Source organism: Ruditapes philippinarum, unplaced genomic scaffold, assembly GCF_026571515.1.
Source record: "Ruditapes philippinarum isolate M1 unplaced genomic scaffold, ASM2657151v2 ctg17983_1_1_1_1, whole genome shotgun sequence".
In the NCBI taxonomy this organism is placed as follows: domain Eukaryota; kingdom Metazoa; phylum Mollusca; class Bivalvia; order Venerida; family Veneridae; genus Ruditapes; species Ruditapes philippinarum.
Window position 1 is genome coordinate 3,173 of NW_026852947.1, and position 13,822 is coordinate 16,994.

The 13,822-nt window shown below is 30.9% G+C and overlaps 1 protein-coding gene across 1 annotated transcript; it reads left to right on the plus strand.

Moving 5' to 3' along the window:
• The first annotated feature begins 350 nt into the window (after positions 1-350).
• On the plus strand, positions 351-11,681 carry LOC132729014 (uncharacterized). Its single transcript, XM_060714751.1, has 5 exons — positions 351-6,237; positions 6,488-8,188; positions 8,415-8,968; positions 10,540-10,713; positions 11,293-11,681. Exons 2-5 carry the CDS (start codon positions 8,101-8,103, stop codon positions 11,428-11,430), a joined length of 954 nt encoding a protein of 317 aa, XP_060570734.1. The 5' UTR covers positions 351-6,237; positions 6,488-8,100; the 3' UTR covers positions 11,431-11,681.
• The last annotated feature ends 2,141 nt before the right edge of the window (positions 11,682-13,822 follow it).

The window sequence follows — 13,822 nt, forward strand, 5'->3', positions numbered from 1 at the left end:
AATTTTAGGATCAAGATCATAATTTGGATCAACTGTAAAATGCTCATATCTTGTAAAAATGACAATAAATTTATTCTAAAATTTCAAAAACATGTTTTTTTCAAGTCCAGTTTTAGCAAGTTAACACTGAAAATATAAACTATGAGGATAAATAATGGAGAATATTTGACTTTTTAAATTTGATCCTGATCGTGATCCCGACCCGTAAATCTTTGTGAACACGGGGCCAGGTGATGATCCATTGATTGGTTAGTAGGAAAAGATGTTTTATGTTGTTGTTTTTTTTTTTTTTTTTTTTTTTTTTTTTTTTTTTTACTTTATCAGCCTCTAAAAGAGGCCAATCAAATTGATATGAGCAAATTTGAAAAAAGCTACGATAGAATGATAGAGACAATGTTTGATGACCATCCATTATTGAATACAATAGAAAAAAAATGTTTAAAATTTAAGGTTTCGACCGGTTATTGAAATTCAATGTAATAACTGAATTCCTCACCATGATAATTCTGTGTGATTTATTTTTCCAAGCATCACTCAAATCCTTCTGTAGGTTAAAAAATGTAATGGCCAATTTATGAATATATAAATATATATATGTAAATATCGAAAGATAACCGCAGAAGTCAACATCACGAGGTCAATGTCAAGTCAATGTCAAGATGAGTTTGAAAAGGAACTCTTCAAAATAAATTTATGCCCTCAAACGTATGCAGATCATCTAGTAATTACAAACATGTGGATAACTCTAGAAGTAGTTAATAAATTGACGTTACTGGACATGATAATTTATAGGTCATGATTAAAGTTGAGTTGCACGGCGGTCATATACTAAGTGATGATAATTTACGTATCAATCTTATACATCGATTGATTTACAAAGTATGGCCAATTTTAGAAAAAAAAATCAACTATTCGTCTTCAAAGTGTAAGGTCATTTAAAGGTAAAGGTAAAACTATAAAACTATAGTAGCGCAATATGTTCATTTTATGTATAGTGTTTATTTGTTTAAGGGTGAAACAAACCAATCTATAAACTTGGCAATATTGTACTTTTTATTTAATCTTAAAAGACAAGGTCCTTTTAAGTCAAAGTCCAGTTCACTTGACTTACTCGAATGGATTGTTTAAAGGGTTATTATGTCAAAGTATGAATACAATATATCCTTTTATAACAAATTTATAGTTTATTATAATCAATTAAAGCACAATGTTATTAAAATCTTTTAAGGTCAATGTTATTTTTTTGCCAAGGTCGAATTCATTAAATGTGCATAAATAGACATCAAAACAATTATTATTGTCAATTTTATTCAGATTGGTAAAAAAGTTGTAACATATATTTTAATCATATTATATCATTAAAAGCTTTGATACCCTAATATACCAGTATATTGGTTCATTCATCATAGTTTTATTAATTGATTAAAAAAGGTGTCAATAAGGCAAAGTTGTATTACAATGGTCTGATAAATAAACATCACCTGACGCCTGCTTTTGGAAATGAGATCCTTCAGTAGCAATAGAAACAAGTACTTAAAAATTGCAGACTCAGCTTGAATAAGTATGCTCATAAGATAAAGTAGATTTGCAACACTTCGTCGCTTTAGTTCAAGAGTGATGTATGTCGTATTTCTTTCATTTCAAAAAAATGAGGTTTAAAGTTTAAAAGTCTTGTATCTTTTTTAACTATTTGACAAATTCATATGAGAATTAAGACATAAACAAAATATGTGCAGATATATTAGCACAATTTAAGTGTCATGCCTTTAATTGTTTTTATACATTTAGTAAACAAAATATATTAATGTCATTAAAAAATACGTTGTAGCTGTTTTTAATATTTTGTAAAGTGACGCATTGTCAGTTTGGCTCAAAATAATAGTTTGTGTCAATTTTGAATGGAATTAAAGTAAAGACAATTTGCTTACCTTTTCATTTTGTGGAATTCAGTTGTCAGACCATAATGTAAAATACTTTATTGTTAGATTGACTCTTTTTATGTATTTCAGAATAGTTACAATCGCACTAGCAATCCAATTGGCTCCTCTTGCTCTGATTATTTTATTCCAGATACAGTTATATGCTGTTCCATCCTTTAATACGTGTGCGGTGAGATTATACATGTCTAATTTTCTTTTATAAAAGAAATTGTTTACATTCGCTTTTGGCAAGAGTATTACATTTTCTAAATCAAAAGAAACAGTCATGTCTGTTTTCTTCATTCTATATTTGTCTCTTTCCATTTTTGTTGCTTTTTTCTATCACAAATGTGTTTGTTATATTTTTCTTGAAATTCCTTTTCGATATTATGTTTACATTTAAATCTGGTTCTTCATATTCTGTGAAAAAGTTTGAACGGCAGTAATGAGACGGTATTCACTGAAAGGATTTAATATGTCTCCGAATGACGTTGATTTCATAGTCACTTGTTCGTCTCTTTGTTGGTTTTCCACGCATATCCCTAAACTCGTTTCCTTCTTTTGTATCAACTTTTTTGAAGTAGTGTCTGTAACGAATATCTGATATATGAAGGACACCTAGATAAAAGTCTTTACACACCTGTATCTTATCATCATTTCGGAAGAAAAAGAACTCCTTAGTATATCTACGATAACTATCCTTTTTCTTGTTTTCATTAGTGCGTTTAGTTATTGTATGGGCAATGAAACAATTCTAACCCCCATTATCGTCTAATGACCAATATCTGTCATGAATAGTTTGAATTTGTTCATAACTAAACTGCTGAGTACACTTTCTTCGACAGTTGCTACTTCCTTTACAATTTGTTTTTCTGTGGAACCTTTACTCCTTGCCGGTTTATATATTCTTTACCTGCTTGTCTCCAACTTTTATAAATTGTTTTGACCACATTTCCTTATGTCTCACTCGTTTCCGTCCATGTGTAACAGCACTATTCTGACAAGACTGATTGTTGATATTTTTAGTGATAGGTCCATCAAAAACCTGACTTTGATCACTTGTCTGAGTGTTCTCTTTTTCATTTTCTATCTCATTTGACAAATTTGAATTCGTCTCATCAAAGATTCATTTTTCCTTAGCGGCTTTTTATCTGCTTGGTAATAACATAGTGTTATTATTGTCTAGTTCAAAGATGTCATATTCTTCGTTTGTGTTCCTTGTGTATTGGAATGTATCAACTTCTTGACAGCTTGTTTGATTAAAATTAAAAAAGACATCGATACTACGTTAACTTTGTATATTCAGATTCCATACATAAATTGTCATTGTTCAGTTCGTATAAAAATGACCCAGACAAACTGTTCATGCCATATACATTCAGAGACACAAACAATTCTTGTTGATTGATATAAGTTGCTCTTTTCATCTCAAATTCATAATTAATTGTCATAGGATATTGAACTTGATTCATGTCTGTTGATGTGTTCGATGTTGTTTCATTATTGCAATTAAATGACAAAGGCCCTTCACAGTTTACTTGAAACTCATCTGTAGTTACATTCATCAGTTTAGGGCATTGAATATTAGTCATGTCCGTTATTCTATTAATAGCTGTTTCATTATTACCACTAGTATGCAAATATCCCGTGTATTGAACTTGATAATGATTACTTATTCTATTCACGGTTGTATAGCTATTGTAATTAAATGTACAAGGCATAACATCTTGATTTTGAGTCACTTTTAAGGGTTTTTTTTATGCCACCACAAAGTGGGGAGCATATAGCGTTGCACTTTTCCGTCCGTCCGTACGTCTGTCCGTCCGTACGTCCCGAAATCTTGTGAACGCAACTCCTCTTTAACCGGATGGCAGATTTTGCCTTAACTTCCAGCTATGAACAACCTTAATGATTAGATGGTAGTAAAGGAAGGAATTTTCTCTGCGACCAAGTTTAACAGAATTATGGCCCTTTGTTGATTTTTTCACTATATACTATGTACAAATTTTGTGAACGCAACTCCTCTTAAACCGGATGGCAGATTTTGCTTAAACTTCCTGGGATGAACAACCTTAATGTGTAGATGGCAGTAAAGGAAGGAATTTTAGCTGCGACCAAATTTAACAGAATTATGGCCCTTGTTGATTCTTTCACTATATACCATATATATTTTGTCAGTTGGGGCATCCGTGTCCTTTGGACACAGTTCTAGTTTTACTTGTTGTTTCATGAATGTCACGAAAGAACATAGACATACGGATAAATTATTAGCTGATTCATCACGATCAGTAGTATTTGTTTGTAATGGAATACTTTTAAAAGGTTTTAAGTTATCTTCAGAGTCTTCAAGTATTTCATTATCTCAATCACTTCCCTCTAGCATGTTTAGTACTTGGGTGACACTAAATTTATTCATTTCAAATTCTTAACAAATAACGATTCATAATGTCTTGACACAAATTCTTTGAGCCATATTTCATTTTAATGACTTTCAACACTTTAATGCAAATATGCAAAATCGGCAAATCAGGTTTTAAAATTCTTACACATTGTTCTAAATTGCTATAGCATCAGGCCTTATGTTTGTAAATGATACATATAAGTGATCTAAATTTGCTAACTGTGAAGTAATTTCGAAATCCTCGTTAATGAAATTTGTACATTCCGAAACATTAAGTATTTTCAAGTTGCAAAGCATTGGCAGGAAACACAGTGTTGAAAATATGCATCTTGTTAAATCGAGCCTATACAGATTTTAGCATTGGATAATTTGGTAACTAGCTCAAACTCGATTTCTGAAGACCCCAAATGCTTTGTACCGCCTGGAATGAAGAACTCGAGAAAGGCATAGGAATGATCCAAAGTGTTTCTGAAATTAGTGTCACTTCGAGTGGATGGCAAAATGAAAAATGCTTTCACAGACACGAAGTTTTCTTCACAATTTCATTGAATCTTGTATGTATTACAGTCACAGTTTTAAGAAGTTCCTGTATGTTCAAATGATTTGTACTAAGAGTCAATTAGGTAGATCAATCAATCACCATCGAATTCTTGTCAGCTTGGTTTTCGGTGAATCTGAATAAGTGAATATAATGGAAAAAATGCATTAGAAGATGAAGTGTGTTTTTCTTATGATATATGTTTATCACTGTTTATAATAATAAAGTATTTATTTACCATCACAACAGAGGTCTTATAGGTGCAAGTGTGATGGCTGTAAAATCTTCCGATATCTGGACACAGTGTTGTTATATCGTCTGAGAACAATATTTTAATTGACAGTTTTGCTGATACTAGTTAACAGGATATGAGTTGTATTGTACTATAAATAATCACTTGCGAACAGACGATTAATCAAACTCTTTTTTCTAAATTTTTTATGTTGATTGCAGTCTGTAATACCAACAGATCTTTCATATCATATTAAATAATAACATTTATAAATAAATTACAAAATATCAGTAATAAAACATGTGACAAACGGATTCCAATGCTTACTTACATTTTATCCGAAACCTTGAAAATCCGAAAGTATTTCAGTTCCTTGGTACACTAATTCCAATTCTGTCAATTACTGAACAGTTGCTTTTGGAGCACAATGAACAGATACTCTGGTTATGTTTCTATAAAATATATTTAGATTAACAAAAACATATCAGGATAAATGAAATCTTATCGAAAAAGTCCAAAAGATTTCAACACAGCTTTCATTACAATGGCCGCGCTTCAAGACATACCGTATTGAGCGTGTTTGATTGGCATAAGAGATGCGTCAGTTTTGAACATAATAAATTGTCACAGAACCAACATACGTCATTTAGTAACCAACATAAAATGCATGAGTTGGCGTTCTACAATGTCACAAGTAGTATCATCTTGTAGAGCTCGTCGAGCTGGAAAAAAATTATACCGAACTCGACATTTTTCACAAATAAAAAATGACTTGCGTCAATTGGAACTAAAGCGACGACCTATCTCTTCCATATCACTGGCTTTAGCGTTCAAGTTTGTCAAACGTCAACATGAAAAGTGCTGGAATCACTTTCTCTTTTATTATATAGCTTGCAATTTGCAATTTGCTACATATCAAAGTATAACGTTATTTATACCAGGAACGACGTCATTTCCGATCAAAGTTAGGTGTGATCAAGATTTGTTCTGTTGTGTAGTATTTCTGCATTAAATGTAAACAAATCTGGAGTACTATATATATTTAATGTTTTTTTATATTTTTGACTGTTTCTAGCTCTATATGTGACCATTACATATTCCTCTGCTAAGACAAATGGAAATTTAAACAATTGAGATGGAACCACTGGTAAGATTTATCATATCTTTCCACATTCCTTCCTAGATTACGCATGATATATACATGTAATAAAATAATTGTTTATTGTTATCGATATCCTATTGATATGCTTGTTTTGCTGTGTGTAAAATTTCATAACGCAATGTATTGACACTTTTAAGTCATAAAGTGAAGTTGTACCAAAGGAAATATCAAACCGAATTTTGAAATTCAATCATGGGAAAGGAAACATCTAAAACTATTCTTATTATTGTTACAGAAGAGCTGTGATGTGACAAGTGGGTATGAACACTACCTCCGTCATATGTTGTTTTTGGGACAAGTATCACCAATAGCATTGAAGGCCATTATAAAAAGAGAACAGAAAAAATGTGGAAAAGATATTAGATTTGTGTTAAATGAAAATAGACATACATTTAAGACCCAGTACGAAACAGAGTATCTTCAATTATTTAAAAAAGGTGAAGTCATTGACGACATTAATACGTGGGACACTCTTCAATTATGTGCTGTAACATTAGCGTTGTTTAAATCAGATCTAACGGTACCAGAAGTAAAAGCCATTCAATGTATATATGATCAGAGAAAAGATATTGAAAATTACGTTGAATGTGCCTCTCTAACATACAAGACCTACAAGGAGAAACAATATTTATTGCTCGATCGATTACGCGAGTTGTCAAAGTTTATAGACAACAAAGCTAGTTTTAATTGTAAACGTATGCTGTTTTCATTTGAATTTAAATCAATGAAATTAAGCAAACCACAAATAGGCAAATTAACAAGGACAAATGATATCAACATTCATCTAAAAATTGCAATGGAAATAGATGTCGTAACAGAGAATGACATTACTGGCGAAGAGAAAGATCAAATGATCCAGTCAAATGTTAAGTATTTATATTACAGTTTGTATTTAATTGTATCCATATGAATGTATCCAAATACATCACTTTATGCAATATTTGCAAATATACAAAAATATTTTGGCTGTAGCAATATAATATTTGAGATAATCCAGGATCGAAAATCAAATTAAGCGAGTACGCTTGAATTGATATTCTAAATTTTTATTCTGCAAGGGACAAACTGAAAAAAATCATGATCTGTACCTTTGATGACACCTGCTGTGTATCTTAAGGGCAAGTTAAAATATGACTCTAGTAGAACCAGCCTTGGATAAATTTTAGGCATTTTCATTGATGTTGTTTTTTATCTTTCAGAGTGTAATCTTCATTGAATCATTTTGAAGACACTAATAAATTTACAATAGAACTGCAGAACCTTAGTTTGATTGTCAGTAAACAAGTATCATTTGTAGATATGTAGAATAAACCTGTACAAGGATAATCATAATGGCGAACACAAAAAAGAGAAAACAAAATGTCAAAATAATTAATTTGTCTTTGATTACAGGGACTAGGAACTGTTAATATTTGTGCATTCAAGAAAACGGTCATGCGAGCCAATATTTTTTATGATATGATTTAGTAGGGTTCCTTTGAGTTTGACCGCTGAAGAGGAAACCTTTGCCTTTAACAATAAATTATTTTAATGAATTCTTTGTCAATTCCAATAAATTATGTGATTTATTATAACGTGCGATATAAGATTTATGATCAAATGATTATAGCGATAACATATTTAGCATAACTTCTATAAATACGATTATCTCATCCTATTGTAACAGATGAAGAATTAAGTCTGGTCGTTGATTTGCCTGTCAAAATTAAAGTCACTGAAAATAAAAACATAGATATAGAGTGTAAGACGAACTTGATAACATGTAAACCTGTTTGGCGACATAACGGGAAACTACTACAATCATCAGCCAGATACAACATAATAGCGAGAGGAACTAAGCACAAACTGATGCTGACGAATATAACATTACACGACGAGGGTGAATATACAGTTGACTTTGGAAAAGTATCATCTAAAACAACTGTTATAGTTCAAGGTCAATATATTCGTAAATAACACTAATTTTGTGAAAATTAAAGCAAAAGTTTGTTTTCATTTCGTCATTTGTCATTAACAATATGAAGTACGCAGCTATATTTATCTCTATTCAGATTATTTTGTTTGTTTCAAACTAATTAATAGAAAACAAACAAGCAATTATATTTATATTTAATTATCAGATATCAACAAAGGTTTATGAACATTGTTTTCTCTATTTTCAGGGGAATTAGATATTTTACACAGGAAACAAATGGCACAAGAATTGTATAGAAATTGGGTGAGAGGAGCTCTAGCGTTAAAATACTTGAAAAGGGGTTTAGAGGACTTTTCCGACAAGGCTGTTAAAAAACAGCACAAGTACCTTATAGAAAGACTTGGAAACATATGTAACACTTGCACAGATGAGAGTCTTCTTCCACACAAACCAGACAAATGTCCATGCCAAAATAAACAGCAATGCTTTTGTTATTTGAGAAAGAAACAAAAGCCAAGACAAATGTGTCCAAACGGAGGATTTTGTGGAAAAATGTGTGATCGAATAGTTTGTAATCATCGCTTTCGAACTCCCCTTTTCACGAACACAGATGTTCAGAGATGGAGCAGTGATCCGTGGATTGTTGCTACATGCTTTATAAACACCCCTGGCTACAAAGGCAAGCAATCAGCTAAAGAGGTCGACTGCTCAGGTTTACTTAGTTTGTGTATAAACAGCATGTTTATAGAAATGATGCTAGGAAAAGTTATCATCGATGGGAAAAGAGATGCATTTGCGCAGGTATATAAATTAGACACGTTTGTCATATTTTGATGTGTGTTTCGTCAATTAAACATTGTACATTTAACGTCCAGTCCAATTTAACATGACGTTGCATGAGCAATTCGGCGTGTGCCGATAATGCGTTGTCATGGTAATTAAAATGCACATTGTTCGTGAAAGAAATAAAAAAAGTAAACATCACTTTTAGAAATAAAAACACCCTTTTGATTTATATCAACCAAGATCTTTTTATAAACCAAAATAGAAAATTACAGCAAAAGTCCAAAAACTTTTTTAACATACCTCATATGTATATCATATTTTATCTTTATTGTTCAAGTTTTAAACATCATTTTCGTATTAGTTTTATAATACACCAAAGTTAAGTGATTTAGGTACTAATGGGTACTATAAGGAACTATAAGGTACCACCCCAATGGGCACTATAAGGAACTAAAAAAATTCACATCATAGGTCAGATGTATACATGTACCTTAAAGGAACTCCACTGAGGTTTATAAGCCTAAAACATAAAGTCTTAATTTTTCACGTAGATAAACATGAGCACTTAAAACAGAAACATAATTAAGATATAATTAAGAAATATATAACAAACATATTAAAAATCGGATGTCTGTGCTATTTTAAGTCCGATTTGAGTGAAAAGCGTTTAAACGCTTTTCAATTTTGGGTCATTTTCACTATTATATTAATTATTCTGGAAAAACGGAGCGAGCTAATGATCTGAAGTTTTGCACATAAGTTATTGGTATAGATCTAAATCAAATGGAGTAATAATCTGAAAAAAATATTTCCAGTCCCGTCAGGTCAAAAAACCTCAGTGGAGTCCCTTTAAAGTTCACCTGTATGCAAAATTTAAACAAAGTTTAACGTACGGAAATCAAGTTATGGCCACTTTTCCAGACCCAGCTAGGGTGTTACGAGGGCCTTTTTTTAGAAATGAGAAATCTTTAAAATATCTGCAATAACATCCTATTGAAAAAGGTTTACCCATTAATTTTTGGTAAGAAACAAATAGTACCATTCAGCTAACAATCCACACAAGAAAAAATATGGTTTCTACTTAAAATTTATGAAATCTGTATAAAAATGTTACCTTACCCAACCCATTTTTACCAAATGTCTGACCATTTTCCTACTTAGGGAGCCTAATTTAAAAAACACTTAAAATTTACCAAAATGAGTGCCTGTTTTCGAAGTTTCCCAAAATTCAAAAAAAAGTATATTGGTTGATCTTGTAAAAAATTAAATACTTTAACCGTCTAGTTTTGATTTTATTACACTTTGAAAATATCAGGTACTATATTTATTACTAGATTTGGCATAATTTAGCCAATAAACAGGGACAAGGGACATAAGAGATACATTAAAAGTGTTAAAAGAAACACAGGAAGAAAAAAATAGTTGACCCTTCTGGAGATTGAACCCACGGCCCTCATTTTCAATATAGTTAACTGTAGTTCTAGCCTATTTGAATACTCTTCAAAGCGGAGATAATACGTTATGATGGTAAAACCTTAAACAATATTTATGAAGTGACTTTAAATGCTGAAGTATTACTTTTATAGGCACGGGAAGCGCGGAATGATATTCTCCACAATCCAAATTATGAATTATCTGACGGTAAACTAAACAAATGTATCAAAATGTTTAAAGAAGTACTAGAAATCAAAGACAAAAATGGCAATACACCTCTGAAAAAAGAGCCAGGCGTTGAAAAGGCATTGCTTTTATTGGATAAGGTAATTATTCTATACGAGTAGTTATGTAGCATTAATAAAGACACAATTTGCCTTGGATACATCATTATCGGTTCTTGTACATCAGTAAATAATTGTATTCAATAAGTTCTTTAAAAATTATTAAAATTTGTACTTAATCGTATTTCTTTCTAAATGTATCAATTAGGAATATATTGATATTTTTAGTAATTTATATTACACAATATACTTTGGCAATTTTTAAATTCTTTAATGCTTGCTATTTTGCAGGTTATTGAAAATCTGCAAAACGTTAGTACGTTTGTCATTTTGAAAACTTTTATTGTTAGCGCTAACATTATTGGTTCAGACGTAAAAATATGATACGTAATTTTTTGGAAATTATTTCCAGTTCCATCATGACAAAACAACTTAGTCCACCTCTTTATCTGTTCTAACACGTAAATGAATCACCCTGTATCGTCTTGTAAACGCGAGCTAGTAACAGCAAGGCTAAATATAAAAAAATACAGAGCAAATGATTTAAGTTTTATTCAAACTTATTTGTAATTTCACTGATTTTTATCATTGACTGGAGTCTTATCATAAATTGCTTAATAGGTGCAGCGAAATCAAATCGAGATTAACCTTGAACATGAGGTGAAAGAGCTGAGAGAGCATGGGATGTCTAGTCTAGAAGATAAATATCAAACAGCAAAACAACAGGCAAATTTTATAACTTATGCATTTGAGTTTTGATATATCACGCTTTTACAGTTGATATATAAAGATCATGATTTTCTTTTTTAAATGGATAACAGTTTAAAAGATCTTTGAAAAAAAACTACCATTCTAAATTGCTAGTCTATTTGTCAAAACTGCCACAGCGTCATCATGTCTATAACTGCCCGATTTAGGTAGGAAGGAAAGAAATTCCTACATTGACACTGTTTATATCGTTACTCTTTTTAAGGCAGTCATTGTGCACTATATATCAAACAAAGAGACAATAAAACGGTCTTTAGTGGGAAGGGGGGGGGGGGTTGGAGGGGAATACACGATAACTATACAAAAGTAAAACATGTACAACTGCCACTTGGTTTTACAGATTTGTTTAATTTTGTTTAAATGAATTGATAACGTTATGACAAATTTATCTTCATTTGAGTGATTTCGTTTTTGAATTGAGATTCTTTCAAACTTTTTCTCGGGTGAAATAATTTTAACACGAAAACGTGCAATTTTACTGCACTTCCATCATCATAGCGTTTTCGTGTGATTTGTTTATTGAGTCTTCAATCGTATTGTAGTGGTCATTTTTGGCCAGTATGTAATGGCTCTTTATATTAAATGAGAAATTATTTACATAATTATCGTCTATGGCCTGTGATTGATTTAGTTCAGTCAACTTGCTGACCACTGGACAGATAAATATCTAACTGATCATTCTCTACTTTCATGTAACTATATAATTTAAAACTTGAATGTTTATAAAAATGCGAAGAGAAAAAATTGAGACTGACAATTCATTCATGAAAAGTGAAAAGGACTACATTTTGAAAATGATGTTTTTTTTTTGTTATATTACGTTTATTTACTTTGTGATCATAGAATTTTTTGACATCTGTCATAAATAATCATACAATTAAGAAGATATCCGTGCTTTTCTATTATGTTAGTTCTATCTTAGGTCTTAATAAATTATGGATGAGTAATGAATATCAGCAAAATAAATAAAATTAAAATTAAAGTTTGTTTAGTCATGTTTATACAGGATATGCGTATGGTTTTAATAAAATTAGTATTGCACAATGTTTCTGTCTTCAGCATGAATTGAAACTTCAACTGATTGAGCAACAGATAAAAGGTTTGTCTTTTACGAAATTGTCTTGTGGTTTACAAATAGCAAAATTTGATGCTTAAAATCCTACAAGGTTCTTAGACCATGGTTTGAATTTAAAACAATGTGCTATCGACACACGTGTAACAGTGTAGTTAAAAATTCAAGTAAAATAATTATCTTTTTCTCCTTTTTACTTTTACGAATATATGTTCTTTTTATAATAGCTTGATTGGATTTGAGAAATAAATTAAAGTTGCGTGATGCATAAGTTGCATGTGGTTTTAAAACATATGTATAAATATATAAAAAAGAGAATAAGAATTTGAAATTATGTTTAAATTACACATATTTCAGAATAGAAATGTTTGAGGATTTTTCTTAACACTATGAATAGTTTATATAGTAGAGATAATACGCGAAACATTTCTTTAAGAAGAATCTTAATTCTACAGAAAAAGCAACACTAATAGGAAAAGAAGATTTTTTTTATACATTAATGCTTGTAAAAGAATAATGAAATGATATTTATGAAAATTACATTTATAAATGTAGATATTAGACAGTTTGCATACTTGTATTTCTAAGTGGGCTTGTGTTGAATTCTGCTTAAGCCGGTGCTAGGGGGCGTGGACGGTAGTTTGCACTTGACAGTACCGTCCATGAACAGGCTCAATCAAACCGAGCCTGCAACATTTTCAATTTTTGCCGCGTTGGGCTTTCTTGAGGGATTCTTATTTCACGCTTATAATTGTGAACAAAACAAGCCGGTGTTGGCCGTAGAATTTATCTGGAAAAATGGTTGGTATGAAAAGTAAAAAAAAAAAGATTTTCTCCTATTTAATTCCTAAAAACTATAGAACACACATACATTTATTATTATTGAATATATTAATATCTACTTCCGTAATTGCACGAGTTGTATTTTATTTACAGATAGAGAAAATGAGCTTCGGCTAATGCTAAATCTTAGATCTGAGGGAACACGAAACAATCTTGAAGGTATTAAATTGGAAGAAACACTGATATAATCGAGTTTTGACATGTCCTATCAATATTTTTTTAGCTTTAAGATAAAAATGAAAACAGATTTAGAACATTATTTTAATGTTATTTATTTATTTATTCGTTCGAAGTAAGAAAGACAATATAACTTAAGTTACTCGTACTAGCTTTTTGATATAATATTTTAATAATTCATAGTCAAATAGCAACTTTTCAATGTAATTCCTGTATAACACTGCGCATGTAGGTATATAAATGGAGTCGACATTTTGCTTAAACAGGCGCTATCACGCGAGCATGCAAATT